Genomic DNA, 15019 nt, shown 5'->3' with positions numbered 1-15019 from the left:
GTGGGTCAAAAGTAACACAACAATACAAGCTAGACTTTTTTTATTACTCTTGTTTTCATTAAATATATCTGACTATAACTTTGTTAATATGTAAATGCAAACATATTTTGTCCTTTATCTTTGCAAAAAAAAAAATATTAAATTACATTTTCATTTAAAATTTCAGTTTCATCAAATGTTTCAAATATAAGACAGTAAAAACTTGATTTGTTTAGAATATTTTTTTATTGGCAATGTCAATCCATTTTATAAAACATTCAACAGTATGAAGAATATGAAAATTAAACTAAATTAGCATAAAATCTCAAAATAATCTATCAGTAGTCATGTTTTTATGTGTAAATTCAAAATGTGCATAAAAACATCTGGATGGAAACACAAAAAATGCATAGGTGGAGGTGGAGGTGGAAAAGCTAAGGTATGGCTAACCTAAATGTGAGGGATAAAATGTGAGGGTGACCTACCGAAATCAGCTGTTCCTCAATGTTCCTCTAGTGAAACCTAGAAACAGCTTTGCAGACAGTGGAGAAATCAAATGTAATGTCAATAAAAATAAAAATTAGAATAAAAATGAAAAATCTATTTAAAGAATATACAAATCTCACATTTTGATAAGCATTTAAACTGGTTATAGTAAGAGCAGTGTGTAAGTGAGCTGCATTTTGAATGTTTTTACTGTAACGTTACAACACTAACCTCCTTAGGAGACAGGCCAAAATAAATATCAGCTGCCCTCTTAATATAAGCCTCCAGCTTCCTCTCTTGGTCCACAGAGAAGACTTTGGTGTGTGACCTGTACCCTGGTGGTCTAGTCTTCTCCCTGCTGTTCTCTGCCCTCCTCCTGCAGTATCGGAGCAAAGTGACATGGCATATGCCATGCGACTTTGCAGCTGCCCTAAGACTAATGTGTCTTACAGATATGTCCAGAAACGCCCTCTCATACACATCTGGCTGAATCAGACCTCTGTCTGTCTTTCTGCCCCTCACTCTTGGCATATTCTGTTGGTATAATATGACATAAACATGTTTTAATAAACTGTGCAACACAGAGAAAATCACCTTATTAGCAGCGGGACGAAAGTAACACTTGTCACTTTCGTCCCGCTGCTAATAAGGTGATTTTGGAACTGGAACTCCTGACATTTAAACCCGAATTACTTGTATACTGAAAAACTCTGACAAGGCAAACTTGATCATATGTGTTACAGCACTAAATAACCTGTAGATTGATAATTACTGTGACACATGAAACGAGAAACACAACTTGTAAATAGAAAAAAAGTACCGCTTCAGTAATTTACTTACCGTACTCGAAAACAGCTTTCAGGACATAACAGCGGGAAACAATGATGAAATCACGTGATATTTTGCGGCTCCGTCACTGGCTGCGTGCTGAAAGTGCTGTCATAGCTTGAAATGCAAATGTGGTCAGGGCTCAGAGAAAATCACTTTGTTACTTTCGTCCCGTGTTACTTTCGCCCCGGTTCTCCCTACAACTCTTATCAATATCACTTCCTCATCAGTCAGGCACAAGATCTGACCATAATTAACACTTGTGCATTCCATAAACTGTCGTTGCTGTAAGCCTATATTATTTAAGTTGCAACCCTGGCAGTTAAGTGATCATGGGAGCAAATAAAATATATAAATAAAAACATAATTCGAACTGATATGTCGCATTGGCAATATACGGCTCAAGAAGCTGACAAAGATACATGATTCCCTCCGCTTATAAATTTACATTTTTCATAAAGATACCCATCAGGGAATGTTAACGGGGTTGTCGGTCTCTAAATGTTTTAACTCTCTCTCGGCACGCAGTATTGCACCTACGGTAGCCTTCACGCTTCAAAAAGCGAAGGTGTACAAAAGGCCGTCTGTCCGCCGTCATTGGTGGAGTTCATACGTTCTCTTAATACATCCACGAGTTCAAATATTCATGAAAAAGGACAAGTTTGTGAACGGGCAATACAGATTTTGATAATGAACAGCTAATAAACGTTACACACTGGGGCTTTAAATGCAAAGAAATAAAAGAACACATTTTGAAATACATTAATAGCTTATATACAGAAATAAATACTATTTATACTATACTATACTATTATTATTATTTTTATATTTCCACATTTACTTTCTTATCCTTTCACAGATTTTTTTTTTGTTTTTTTTAATGGCACTCTTATAACTCCATACTTAAAAAAAAAAACGTTTGCAGAAAATAACCCGAGCAGCAGTTGTCATATTTACGGTAAATTGCCTTATTTACCATAATGTCCTAATCTTTGTGCGCCAGTTTCCTTTAAATTACTGTTAATTCCTAAAAGCGGTATTGTTAAATAAAAAAAACACTGACACGTCTTCAAGCGCGCCACTATTAGCTCATTTACAGCGTATTTAACTGTGAAAATATTTTAACATTTTTCACATTTCCAGTCAGGCATTCTACAGACGGCCACAAGCTGTCAAACTGCGGGGTCCTTAAGGGTCCTTCCTGCCCTGAGCCGCTCCGCCAGTCTCCTGACGTAAACCGACCACCGGAGAAAAAACAGTAAATTAACCCGAAATCCTCCTCGAACCGACCGGGTACCGGGAGTCATGATCGGCGGGAAGACCAGCGCGCTAGCCGCGGGGGTGTGCGGCGCCCTGCTCGTCGGTTACTGCATCTATTTCGACAAGAAACGACGCAGTGACCCCAACTTCAAGAACAGGCTGCGAGAACGTGAGTGTTGACCTCTTCTTCCTCCTCTTCTTCACCTTCACCTTCATCGGGCCTCGGAGCCCGGATCCGGTCCGGCGTGGTTCGGTCTGGTTCGGCTCGGTTTTAGCCTGCCGGTTAAGGCTGACACGGTGACAAGCTTGTGTTAAAGGCTCTGTAGTCCCGCTTTGGGTTGTTTGATGAAGCGGTCACGCCGAACTCCCTTCGATTTTTAGACGTTTTTAATTTTCTTCTCATTAACTAATTATTTCGGATCACTTTGCAGTATAAATCAATACAGTACACAATTCCACAATGTATTCGGGTTAGTTCGGCTTAAAGTCGACCAACCAGGCAACACTAGTTAAAGGGGAATGGCCTTCATTTTTACAGTCATATAAGCTTGCGTTTAACGGCTCTGTACACTCGGTTCAACCCGCTTTGGGTTGTTGGACAATGCGCTCACGCCGAACTCCGTTCGATTATCAGACGTTTTAATTGTCTTCTCAATAACTGAGCAATTAGTATACTCTTGCAGTGCGTAATCAATACAGTACACAATTCCACAAGGTATTTGGGTTAATTCGGCTGATAGTCGACCATCCAGGCAACGCTAGTTCAAAGGAGAATGACACATTTGTTTTTAGCCTCCAGAAGAGTTAATCTCAGCTCTTTCCGGCCCTGACGTTAATCCTTTACATTTAAAAAAACTGTAGATATGAGTGTTGAATGAGTGATGGGTTCTTGGCTCAAAAATAGTGAATTTATAGTTTTGTCAATGGATTCAGTCCATCATGTTACCCCAGCCTTGATATAAACAGTAGTAAACCATCCCTTAATGAATGAATGAATGAATGAATGAATGAATGAATAGAATGTGGCTGTATTGAAAAAGTTAAACTGCTAAGGTGGATATGTTATTGGAGTGAGATGATTCATGCCGAAACGGAGAGGAACTCCTAAATATTGTTAAAATACCTGATGTTGTATGTTATCTGTTATGCATCTTGTAGATATTAGCAAAGTCGTGTTAAAGTGACTAATTTTTCAATGGAGTTTGGTGTAACTTTTTTTTTGTTGATCCCATTTATCCAAGGGTGGTTTGTTGATTACAAACAATCTTTTTAACAATGCCCCTGGGCCACACTCACAGTTAACATGTTGACACAACACAGACTCATTGATAAACCTGTTACACAACAACACAGTCAGCCAAATGCAGATTATGGGTGTTACACAGGGAACGGTGACCCGAGGCTGTTTGAAGAGCAGAACATCAGCCTGTTATCAGTGTTTGCAGAGGAACAATAAGACTTTTAAACCTACAAACTAGTCTTGTGCAGCATTCCAATTGTCAGGAGGTTGATCCTTTTTGTTAAAAGAGTAAGATCCTTTTTTTCTTTCAACATGAAACAGTCCCAAATTCGCTATCGTCAAACTCCACCAGACTCCATGTAAATAATCAGGACTTTTATCATCGTAAAACACACTTCGACAGAAGTCGAAAAGGTTAACACGTGAACACCGTTTCACGGCTGACAGTTACAGCGTTCTCGCTTCATACTGGACCAGTTTCAAAGATGTTTGTTCACATTAGTCACTTGGACACATGTCAGACCACTTATGACATAATAACTTTAGTTTTCAAACCACGTGGAGCTGTGTGCTGTAACTATCTCTTCAGTGTGAGTTTCTGATTCAGTAAAAGTGTGATCATTGTGACTCTGACTGTTTGCGGTGTCTGTGTCTGTGTTGCAGGGAGGAGAAAGCAGAAGGTGGCCAAAGAGAGGGCAGGCATGGCAAAGGTGAGCACAAACTCTCTCGTTATTGTGTTGTAACACTTCCGGATTCCCCCCCGATCAGTCAATCTGTTCAGAACAAGCCCGACTGCTTTATGGTAAAGGGATAAAAAATAAAATTTTAAAGAAGTCAGTGTTTCCTCTATGTTGATTTGACCGTGGCGGCCCCCCCACGGCAACATTTCTACCCCCCCACGGTATCAGAAACAGGGCTGCATTGTTAGAGTATATGTCGGAGAATAGCGCGGACACTCAGCAGAAAAAGGGAGAAAGGAACAAGAGACGCTGTCCGGATGATAAGCCAGTTGAGATTGTGTGTGTGCGTCATATAACTTCTGTTGTCAGTTAATTTAAGCCTGGTTTTACAAATTTAAATTAAGTTAACTGGTGATTTCCGATGTTTGTGTTCTTCACCTGCGAGCTAAATTGCACGCGGCTGCTGATTTGATATAATGGCGATTGCTCACGTTTGTATTTTAGGAGCATTATTTACATGCTGCAGTAGTGACACTGCATTAAGATAATGTCATTAATAGTGGGGTTATTGTTATTTGCTACAGAATGCTTATAGCCTATATGTCAAGATCGATGTTGGCCTATATAGTAACTCAAAAAATACAGTTCAATCACAACTGAGAATATGCCTCGTTGTGTGTGAATAGAGGTGAATAAATATATTAGTTTGTGTTGCAGCGAAGTGTCAGCTCCTTTTCGAGGTGGGGGGGGGGGGTGTTCGGACCTGCCCCCCCTGCTAAACAAAATCCTAAAGGAAACACTGGAAGTGTTTTACCGCTGGAAAGAGGGTCTTTTCTAACCTAGAAATCTAGACGCACCTTAGCGGCAGCAAATGTAATTTGCAGCCAGGGGGGGAGATCTGTGTTCTGGTAAGACGGAGGGAAGTTTAACTTAGTTCATGACTCTTCTGTGAGGACCCAGACAGAAACGGTAGAAACCACAGCGAGAAGTTTCACCCTCTGGTTTGTTTTGTCTCTTTCCTGCAGCTCCCGGACCTGAAGGACGCCGAGGCGGTCCAGAAGTTCTTCCTGGAGGAGATCCAGCTCGGGGAGGAGCTGCTGGCTCAGGGTAAGCGTTTCGGTCGCACTCGCTGCGTCGGGGAAATATGAGGAAAACGTCTAATTGCGATTTATTTTGACTGATATTACGATACGATTCACAATATTGAAGGGAACGCTCACGTTTGTGTCATTATTCTCATTTTCATTGACTAATATTAAATCTTAAAACATTGAAATGATTATGGTGTGATTTTTGGACTGGGTTACAGGTGCAAAGCATTGGCGACAGCGTCATGGGATATTAAACCTGTTTCTTTGAACCTGTAATTGTTTGCCCTCTGTCGCTCACAGACAGTACACAAACTCTAACTTTAAGCACTAAAATTTATTAAAAAAAAAAAAAAAATTGTAATTATTATAATTTTTAGGGGGCCTGAGATGAAATTTGTGGGGGCTTGAAAAGGATCTACAATCGCCACTGGTCCATAGAGAAGTTGAGTTTGACAGTCATGCCTTAGGGGCTCCCAAAGTTCAACATTTTCGTTGGCGGCGTCGTGTAACTTACCCTTCTTCTTCTTCTTCTTCTTCTTCTTCTTCTTCTTCTACACCCTCGGATGTTTGTTTTCTTCCTGTTTTTGTGCGCCAGCCGGCTGATAGAAACGTCACCAACACGTGCGTGTCTTTACGTCTCCGGTGTTTTTTTTTTGCTTTCGGCTCCGCAGGCGACTACGAGAAAGGCGTGGACCACCTGACCAACGCCATCGCGGTGTGCGGTCAGCCTCAGCAGCTGCTGCAGGTGCTGCAGCAGACTCTGCCTCCGCCCGTCTTCCAGATGCTGCTCACCAAACTGCCCAGCATCAGCCAGGTACACACACACACACACACACACACACACACACACAGTCAACAGAACCAGACCAATACATAACGATCAGACAGCAAGGAAAAGGACTTCACATGTGGGAACTAGAGAGTGGAATTTCTGAAGAAATTGCGGCTGAAACTACCCAGACTTTAACTGGTTTTAAAAACTCCTGACTAAACTTTGATATGAACCAGCCTGTAATCCACTCAACATCCTCTGATCTTAACTATTAGTCAAATTAGTTCATAATTTCTGCTTTTTTTTAGTAGCCACCCTTTGCTTTTTTATTAATAAGGGAAATAATTCCACTAATGAACCCTGACAAAGCACACCTGTGAAGGTAAAACCATTTCAGGTGACTACCTCATGAAGCTCATTGAGAGAACACCAAGGGTTTGTAGAGTTATCAAAAAAAGCAAAGGGTGGCTACTTTGAAGAATCTAAAATATAAGACATGTTTTCAGTTATTTCACACTTTTTTGTTAAGTACATAATTCCATATGTGTTCATTCATAGTTTTGATGCCTTCAGTGAGAATCTACAATGTAAATAGTCATGAAAATAAAAAGGAAACACATTGAATGAGAAGGTGTGTCCAAACTCTTGGCCTGTACTGTATATATATAACATGCTGAAGTATATTTCTGGAGTGTTAAAGATTAAAAGAAAAAATGACAAGAACCGTACAGAACCTAAAACCGTGATACGAACCGAACCGTTTTGTGAACCAAAAGTATAATGTCATTTGAATTAGGTTTATTGACCATGAATGAAACAAAAGGTTGAAAAAAGTGACACAAAACATGTCTAACTAAACGGAAAAAAAAATAACAAAAACTGAGTTTTAACAGCAGCAGTGCTTACATTAAAACAAATAAAAGCAAGTCAAAGTCAGTGAGTAAGTGGTCCGTGTGCATTAGCAGTGTACTGACGGAAGTATGCGGAATGAGACACCGCCTCAGTCTAACTCAAAATAAAAGGGCGCAACCGGGGAGAAAATGCAACGGTAATCGCACGGACCGCTACAAAAAAAAAACATTTCTGCCACATGACATTAAAGCTGCAGTAGGTAAGATTGTGAAGAGCCAGGACTTCGCCAACAAATTTGAACATCGACAACTTCTCAGTCCCTCCCCCCTTTCTGCTGAAACCCAAACCGTCTCCTAAGCCCCTCCCACACAACGGAGTTTGACAACTGCCTAGGCATGTCAGACAACATGTTCAATAACTAAACACTAACACAACGTTAACTTTACTCACCAACAGTAAAACGATGCTAACTAGCAGGCTGCCGTTAGCCATTTCAGCATCACATCAGACCGACCACTGCAAACGTTACTATCATCCTCACCAACGTAGCTTTGTGGACTTTTGACTACTAATAATCAAGCGAAAGATAAATCATTCGTGGTAATTATGTTACCTGTTGAGAGGAAATGTGGCTACGTCTGCATCGTTCTTCAGATCTTTAAAATCCTGCAGCCACGCCACCTCTGAAAAGCCACTCCAATATTCACAGAGTTTTGGGAAACTTTTCTGCAGCTCGTGCGCGGGGAAGGGGAAGGGGGAGAACGCTATATATGCGTGTGCCTGAGCAGTGATTGACAGGCAGATAGACCCCGCCCCCTGTGGCCCTGATTGGAGAAAATCGACCGGGACCGGTGGAATTTTGCCAATGGCACTACAGACTGTAGGTGGTGCCAGAGGAGCTGGATTGTTTTTATTTTACATAATTCATGTAGTTCTACTGGAACATAGGTTCAGTTTCAGCAAATATGACAGAAAGTTATTTTTGTAAGACTTACCTACTGCACCTTTTTAAAGCAACTATTGACGAAATGTTTGCTACGTGGAATCTGTGATTTTGGAGCAACAAATGGGAGAGGATGTTTCAGTTGCAGCCTTTCTTTCATGCGGTTTTTTTTTTCCCCTCTTTCTCTGTTTCCTGCAGCGTATCGTGAGTGCACAGAGTCTGAGCGAGGACGATATAGAATGAGAGGATCGAGAGGAATCGACTCCTCTTCCTCCTCCTTCCCTCGTGTCTCCATGACGACCTGCAAAAACGCCTCGGCCTCCATCGCTCCAGGCCGATGCGCATCACTTCCCACATCAAGGCACCCTAAAGAGAATTTAGTATTTTTTATTCCTGGTTTATCCGACAAGTCGGTTTGATAGTTTGTGGTTTTTTTTTTTTTTTTTTTTTTTACTTAAATGACCTGTTTTTGGGGTATCATAACAGCCAGAGACATACAAAGAGCCCCCCCCCTCACACACACACACACACACACACACCCCACTCCCTACGTCATTCGGTACTGGTTGATCACCACAACCAAACCAATCTGCAGAGATCCTAAATGAAAATCTGCAGAATTTAGCGGACTGTTTTTCTGTTTGGGGCTGGAGATATGTTAACACTAGAGATGTCACAATGACATTTTTTCCTTCCCAATAGCGATTCCGATACCTGAACTTGCGTATCGTCAGATACCGAGTACTGAGCCGATACCAGTATGTTAAAAAAATACATAAACACTCACCTAAAGGATTATTAGGAACACCCTACTAATACCATGTTTGACCCCCGTTCGCTCTTCAGAACTGCCTTAATTCTTCGTGGCATTGATTCAACAAGGTGCTGGAAGCATTCTTTAGAAATGATGGCCCATACTGAGAGGATAGCATCTTGCATTTGATGGAGATTTGGGGGATGCACGTCCAGGGCACGAAGCTCCCGTTCCACCACATCCCAGAGATGTTCTATTGGGGTGAGATCTGGTGACTGTGGGGGCCATTTTAGTACAGGGAACTCACTGTCATGTTCAAGAGACCAGTCTGAAATGATTGGAGCTTTGTGACATGGTGCGTTATCCTGCTGGAAGTAGCCATCAGAGGATGGGTCCATGGTGGTCATAAAGGGATGGACATGGTCAGAAACAATGCTCAGGTAAGCTGTGGCATTTAAACGATGCCCAATTGGTACTAAGGGGCCTAAAGTGTGCCAAGAAAACATCCCCCACACCATTACACCACCAGCAGCCTGCCCAGTGGTAACAAGGCATGACGGATCCATGTTCTCATTCTGTTTACGCCAAATTCTGACTCTACCATCTGAATGTCTCAACAGAAATCGAGACTCATCAGACCAGGCAACATTTTTACAGTCTTCAACTGTCCAATTTTGGTGAGCTCGTGCAAATTGTAGCCTCATGTTCCTATTGTTAGTGGAGATGAGTGGTACCCGGTGGGGTCTTCTGCTGGTGTAGCCCATCCCCCTCACGGTTGTGCGTGTTGTGGCTTCACAAATGCTTTGCTGCATACCTCGGTTGTATCAAGTGGTTATTTGAGTCAAAGTTGATCTTCTATCAGCTGGAATCAGTGGGCCCATTCTCCTCTGACCTCTAGCATCAACAAGGCATTTTCACCCCCCCAGTACTGCAGCATCCTGGATGTTTTTCCTTTTTCAGACCATTCTTTGTAAACTCTAGAAATGGTTGTGCGTGGAAATCCCAGTAACTGAGCAGATTGTGAAATACTCAGACCAGCCCGTCTGGCATCAACAACCACGCCACGCTCAAAGTTGAAGAAATTGAACAGGTGTTCCTAATAATCCTTTAGGTGAGTTTATATGTTATGTTTTAACAGCTGTATACTACCATCCCTGTATGGATGATAGAGGATTTCTGTCTTTGTTGTTAAACTCACTGAACGCCACAGAACTTTCTTTTATTATCCAGTTTGACAACGAGTCATAATGGGAAAAAGAACGTAAATAAACTACTTTTTAAAGTATATTTTCTTCTGAGCTAGATTACATATCTGATCGGTGCATGAACTCCAGTACTCGCTGATACCGATACCAACATTTTAGGCGCTGTCGGAGGCAGTATCTGAACATCTCTAGTGTTAACACTCTCATTCTGTTTATCATTTTAATTGTTTTTATTTGTTTAAAACCTGCTGTAAATCTGGGGGAAAACTCTGCAGATTCCGTACAGCGATCGCATGAATCAGCTGCTTCCTCTTGACAGCACCGGGTACAAAAACCGTCTCCGCGGTTACTACGATATCAGTTGTAGAGTCTTGTCTCTGCTCGGACGCTCCACAAAAAAAGTATTTATTGTTGTTGTTATCAGTCGTCTTTTCTGTTTGTTCGCTCTCGCTCTCTCCGCGTGGAAACCCTTTTTACAAAGTGATGAAATGTTTAGTTCATTTTAAAGATGACGGCCCTCTTTAGGGAAATACAAATAAAACATTTGAACAAACTATGAATTTGTCTTTTGAGTTTATTTCATGTTAAAGATTAAGTATTTTTGCACTTTATTTTCCCATGCATTGGTGTGTGAGGGACTAATGTCTGAAGCAGGGGTGGAAGACTTGGAGTTCAGCTTTTCTTTGAGAAAAGAACAAAGAACGGCTCTGAAGTCATTCTTAAAAATGGAAGATTTGTTCGGAGTTTTGTCGACCGGATACGGCAAAAGTTTAATCTATCAACTAGCTTCTCTACCTTCTTTGTTGCTCTGATTGGTTGTAGCGCTATCCTATTACGTGCAGAAGGAATTTGAAAAGACAACTGTTTATCCCGCCCCTCGGATTGAGCTCCATCAACGGTGAGTTCCCAGACCCAACATCTGGATGTGGGTCTGGCTTGTCAGGCTATGTCAGCGTGGCAGCAGGCTTGTGCAAAATTCAGAATTGTCCTCCGTTGAATTGACTTCGCCCCACAGGAAGTTGAATTTGATTTTGAATGACAGGAAGTGGAATTAATTCAAAGAAATTCCACACAGTCACACAACGGAAAGAATGTGTTGAATGTCACATACAGTCAGTGTTAGGAAGGTTACTTTGGAAATGTAATTGCTTACGGTTAGGCTATACTGTACCCATTATAAATGTGGTTTGGATTACTTTATCAGTGCAAAGCAATTTCCTTTTAATTTGATAGGTAACTTAATTGAATTAGACATTTTACCTCAGTAATACAACTAAATACAATTACATTAATTTTGTAATTTAATAACATAATTTCATTACACGTAACTAGTCAGTGTTGGGGATAACTCCTTACGAAGTAATGCCATAATCACATTTGGCTGTAACTGAGTAATGTAACACATTCATGTTACTGTTGTGTTGTGAGTTGAAGGTGTGTTTAAGCCCTTTATGAGCTATATGACAGGCGCTTGCTGTGTTGTGCTATAGTAATGTAATGAGTTACTATCCATAGAGAATAACAAGTAAGGTAATGCATTTTTTTTTTTAAGTGAAAAACGTGTATTACAGGTTCTGGAGTAGTGACCTCAACACTGATGATATCAAATATCTGTAGCATAATACCATCAAAAGATGGTTTTCAAAATAAAAGACTGTCTGTCTGTTAACTTACTTGTAGATGCCTTTTGAAATTTGATGGAGCCCCAGACTGGAGCACTGCAGTGCTTGCATATGGCTCCGTGGGTTTCCAGGTGTTCGTGTTGGAATTGGTTCTTCAAAATGAACTAGTACAGATGACCTTTTAGGCCTGCTATTATTTTCCATGTCACTGTTATTACACGTGTCAAATCTATAACGTTTGTAATCTGAAGTTGTAAGGGACTTCTGAAACTTAAAAAGTCCAGTGTTGACCATCAAATTGTGTAGAAAAGAAGCTTTCAAACAAATGTCCGCCTAAAATTGTTTGGCAACAATTTTAAATACTTAGTTAAAGTAAAGCAACCTGGGAAATTGAGTCATGTTTCATCATGTTCCACAAAATTACAATTACAATAAATCAAACTTAACTATTTGTTCTGTGACTAGAGCTTTTAACATTCATTGCTGGGGGAAAACATTTCCTGTTAATGTAATCTGTACATGTAGTTCAGACTAATATCATTTAGAATATGTAATGCAATCATAGCTGACATATATTGTAAAGCTTCATTGTTAAACACTTCACTTAAATTATGTATATGAATTTCTTTGAATTTTTATTGAATTGCAATTCTGCTTACTTTAATTGAAATTTGAACTGTAATTCTAGAATCTCTTTTTGACATCAATTCAAATTCAAGAATTGAATTGGAATTTAGGAGTCATTCGTAACCCTTGTGGTGACTTCGGGTCACATTGACCCGTTTTAATTTTTTGTGTTATATCAGAAAATATGGGATGTAGAAATGAGCGCTGAAAATGTGTAGAAGAAAAATTTAACAACTTAAAACGTTGGAAAAAGCAAAAACAAACTGTGAAAAAAAGGCAGCACGAGGGTTAATTCAATTCCGAATTGTGCACAAGCCTGCGTGGCAGCAGTACAGTAACTTTGTCTCATCATTCCTTTGTGTTGTGATCCATCTAGTGGTCGTTCTGTCACAACACCAGGTAGTGGTCTACACTAGCAGGGAGTCATGGCGATGTGCTCGGACATGAGGAAGGCTTAAATTAATAGCCTGCACTTATCAATTATTGTTGTTTGTCTCTTTCAGAGAGATTATACAACATTTGTTGTCAGTATTGAAATGTGGCTTTAAACAATAATGTCAACTTACAACATAGAAAACTAAAGTTATTGTTATTTTCAGATGTTACCCGCAAGAAGAAGCTCTGCAGAACAACTAAGAGATGAAAACAGGAATAATGTCTTAGGTGCTACGGCAGGCCGTTTTAAATGTTATCGAACCACACTCCTATCTGTAATTACTGTGATTACTGTACATTTCCTCCAGCTGCTCCTCCAACTGGTTATCTGGGGGAAAGCTTTTATTGCAGATATCTGTATTTCATTCTTCCTAGTCAGAAAGAATTTTCTAGATATCGGCAATAGATTTTATTAGACTATGTCCACATCCTGTTGTGTAGACCAGTTTTTATTAAAGAACAGCAGTGCTAACAAACCTCTGCTTACTGTACATTTCCTCCAGTAACCCCTTTATTTGCGATTTAAAAAATAAATTTAGTCTTGACATTCCAACTTTATTTTCAGCATTTTGACTCATCTTGGTCTTTGCAATCAGGCTTTATTTCTGTAATTATGCCACAATGATGGACCTTTTTCACAGCAGACATGTTGACTAGGAAAAGCACAGCTGAAATTAATAACCTTAACGATGGCTCAGTTGAATCAAGTGTCCCAGTAAGCTATTTCAGTGAGTCAGCATGAACAATACCATGGTCTCTCTTAAGTGGAATGCAGCCATCAGTAATGGTTTAATACCAGGGCCTCTCCTAAGTGGAATGCAGCCATCAGTAATGGTTTAATACCAGGGCCTCTCCTAAGTGGAATGCAGCCATCATTAATGGTTTAATACCAGGGTCTCTCCTAAGTGGAATGCAGCCATCAGTAATGGTTTAATACCAGGACCTCTCCTAAGTGGAATGCAGCCATCAGTAATGGTTTAATACCAGGACCTCTCCTAAGTGGAATGCAGCCATCAGTAATGGTTTAATACCAGGGCCTCTCCTAAGTGGAATGCAGCCATCAGTAATGGTTTAATACCAGGGCCTCTCCTAAGTGGAATGCAGCCATCATTAATGGTTTAATACCAGGGCCTCCTTAAGTGGAATGCAGCCATCAGTAATGGTTTAATACCAGGGCCTCCTAAGTGGAATGCAGCCATCATTAATGGTTTAATACCAGGGCCTCTCCTAAGTGGAATGCAGCCATCATTAATGGTTTAATACCAGGACCTCTCCTAAGTGGAATGCAGCCATCAGTAATGGTTTGAATACACCTGTGCTTTTCCTACTATGTCAACATGTCTGCTGTGAAAAAGGTCTATTCAGACTTTTTCTTTTCGTTCTCATTATTGAGGAAAACAAACCAAAAAAAACAACCAATTACAGTAACTAAAAATTATACAAGATTCAGAGTTGTAGTTTGCTCAGAATGTGCTGCATTTACATCAGATTCAATATTCATTGCCTATAAAAACGTATTCACCCCTCCTTGGATGTTTCACCCTTTTGTATCTTTTATACATGAAATGGTCATGGTCATGGTCAATATAATTTGGCTTTTTGACAAAAAAATAATAAATTTAGTCTTGACATTCCAACTTTATTTTCAGCATTTTGACTCATCTTGGTCTTTGCAATCAGGCTTTATTTCTGTAATTATGCCACAATGATGGACCTTTTTCACAGCAGACATGTTGACTAGGAAAAGCACAGCTGAAATTAATAACCTTAACGATGGCTCAATTCCATCAAGTGTCCCAGTAAGATATTTCAGTGAGTCAGCATGAACAATACCATGGTCTCTCCTAAGTGGAATGCAGCCATCAGTAATGGTTTAATACCAGGGTCTCTCCTAAGTGGAATGCAGCCATCAGTAATGGTTTAATACCATGACCTCTCCTAAGTGGAATGCAGCCATCAGTAATGGTTTAATACCAGGACCTCTCCTAAGTGGAAGGCAGCCATCAGTAATGGTTTAATACCAGGACCTCTCCTAAGTGGAATGCAGCCATCAGTAATGGTTTAATACCAGGGTCTCTCCTAAGTGGAATGCAGCCATCAGTAATGGTTTAATACCAGGGTCTCTCCTAAGTGGAATGCAGCCATCAGTAATGGTTTAATACCAGGACCTCTCCTAAGTGGAATGCAGCCATCATTAATGGTTTAATACCAGGACCTCTCCTAAGTGGAATGCAGCCATCAGTAA

The 15019-nt window shown here is 40.3% G+C and overlaps 1 protein-coding gene and 1 long non-coding RNA gene across 2 annotated transcripts; one reads left to right on the top strand and one right to left on the bottom strand.

Moving 5' to 3' along the window:
- Positions 1–212: 212 nt before the first annotated feature.
- On the bottom strand, positions 213–1477 carry LOC120566892. The gene is made up of 3 exons (XR_005640482.1): positions 1306–1477; positions 697–999; positions 213–511 (listed from the first exon to the last, which is right to left on the bottom strand). It is a non-coding gene; the product is annotated as an uncharacterized LOC120566892 (long non-coding RNA).
- Positions 1478–2477: 1000 nt separating this feature from the next.
- Positions 2478–9346, top strand: tomm20b (translocase of outer mitochondrial membrane 20b). Its single transcript, XM_039813482.1, has 5 exons — positions 2478–2722; positions 4457–4503; positions 5499–5580; positions 6236–6378; positions 8330–9346. Exons 1-5 carry the CDS (start codon positions 2599–2601, stop codon positions 8372–8374), a joined length of 441 nt encoding a protein of 146 aa, XP_039669416.1. The 5' UTR covers positions 2478–2598; the 3' UTR covers positions 8375–9346.
- Positions 9347–15019: the final 5673 nt, after the last annotated feature.

This window comes from Perca fluviatilis, chromosome 1 (assembly GCF_010015445.1).
Source record: "Perca fluviatilis chromosome 1, GENO_Pfluv_1.0, whole genome shotgun sequence".
NCBI lineage: Eukaryota > Metazoa > Chordata > Actinopteri > Perciformes > Percidae > Perca > Perca fluviatilis.
This window is presented reverse-complemented; position numbering and strand designations above follow the sequence as displayed.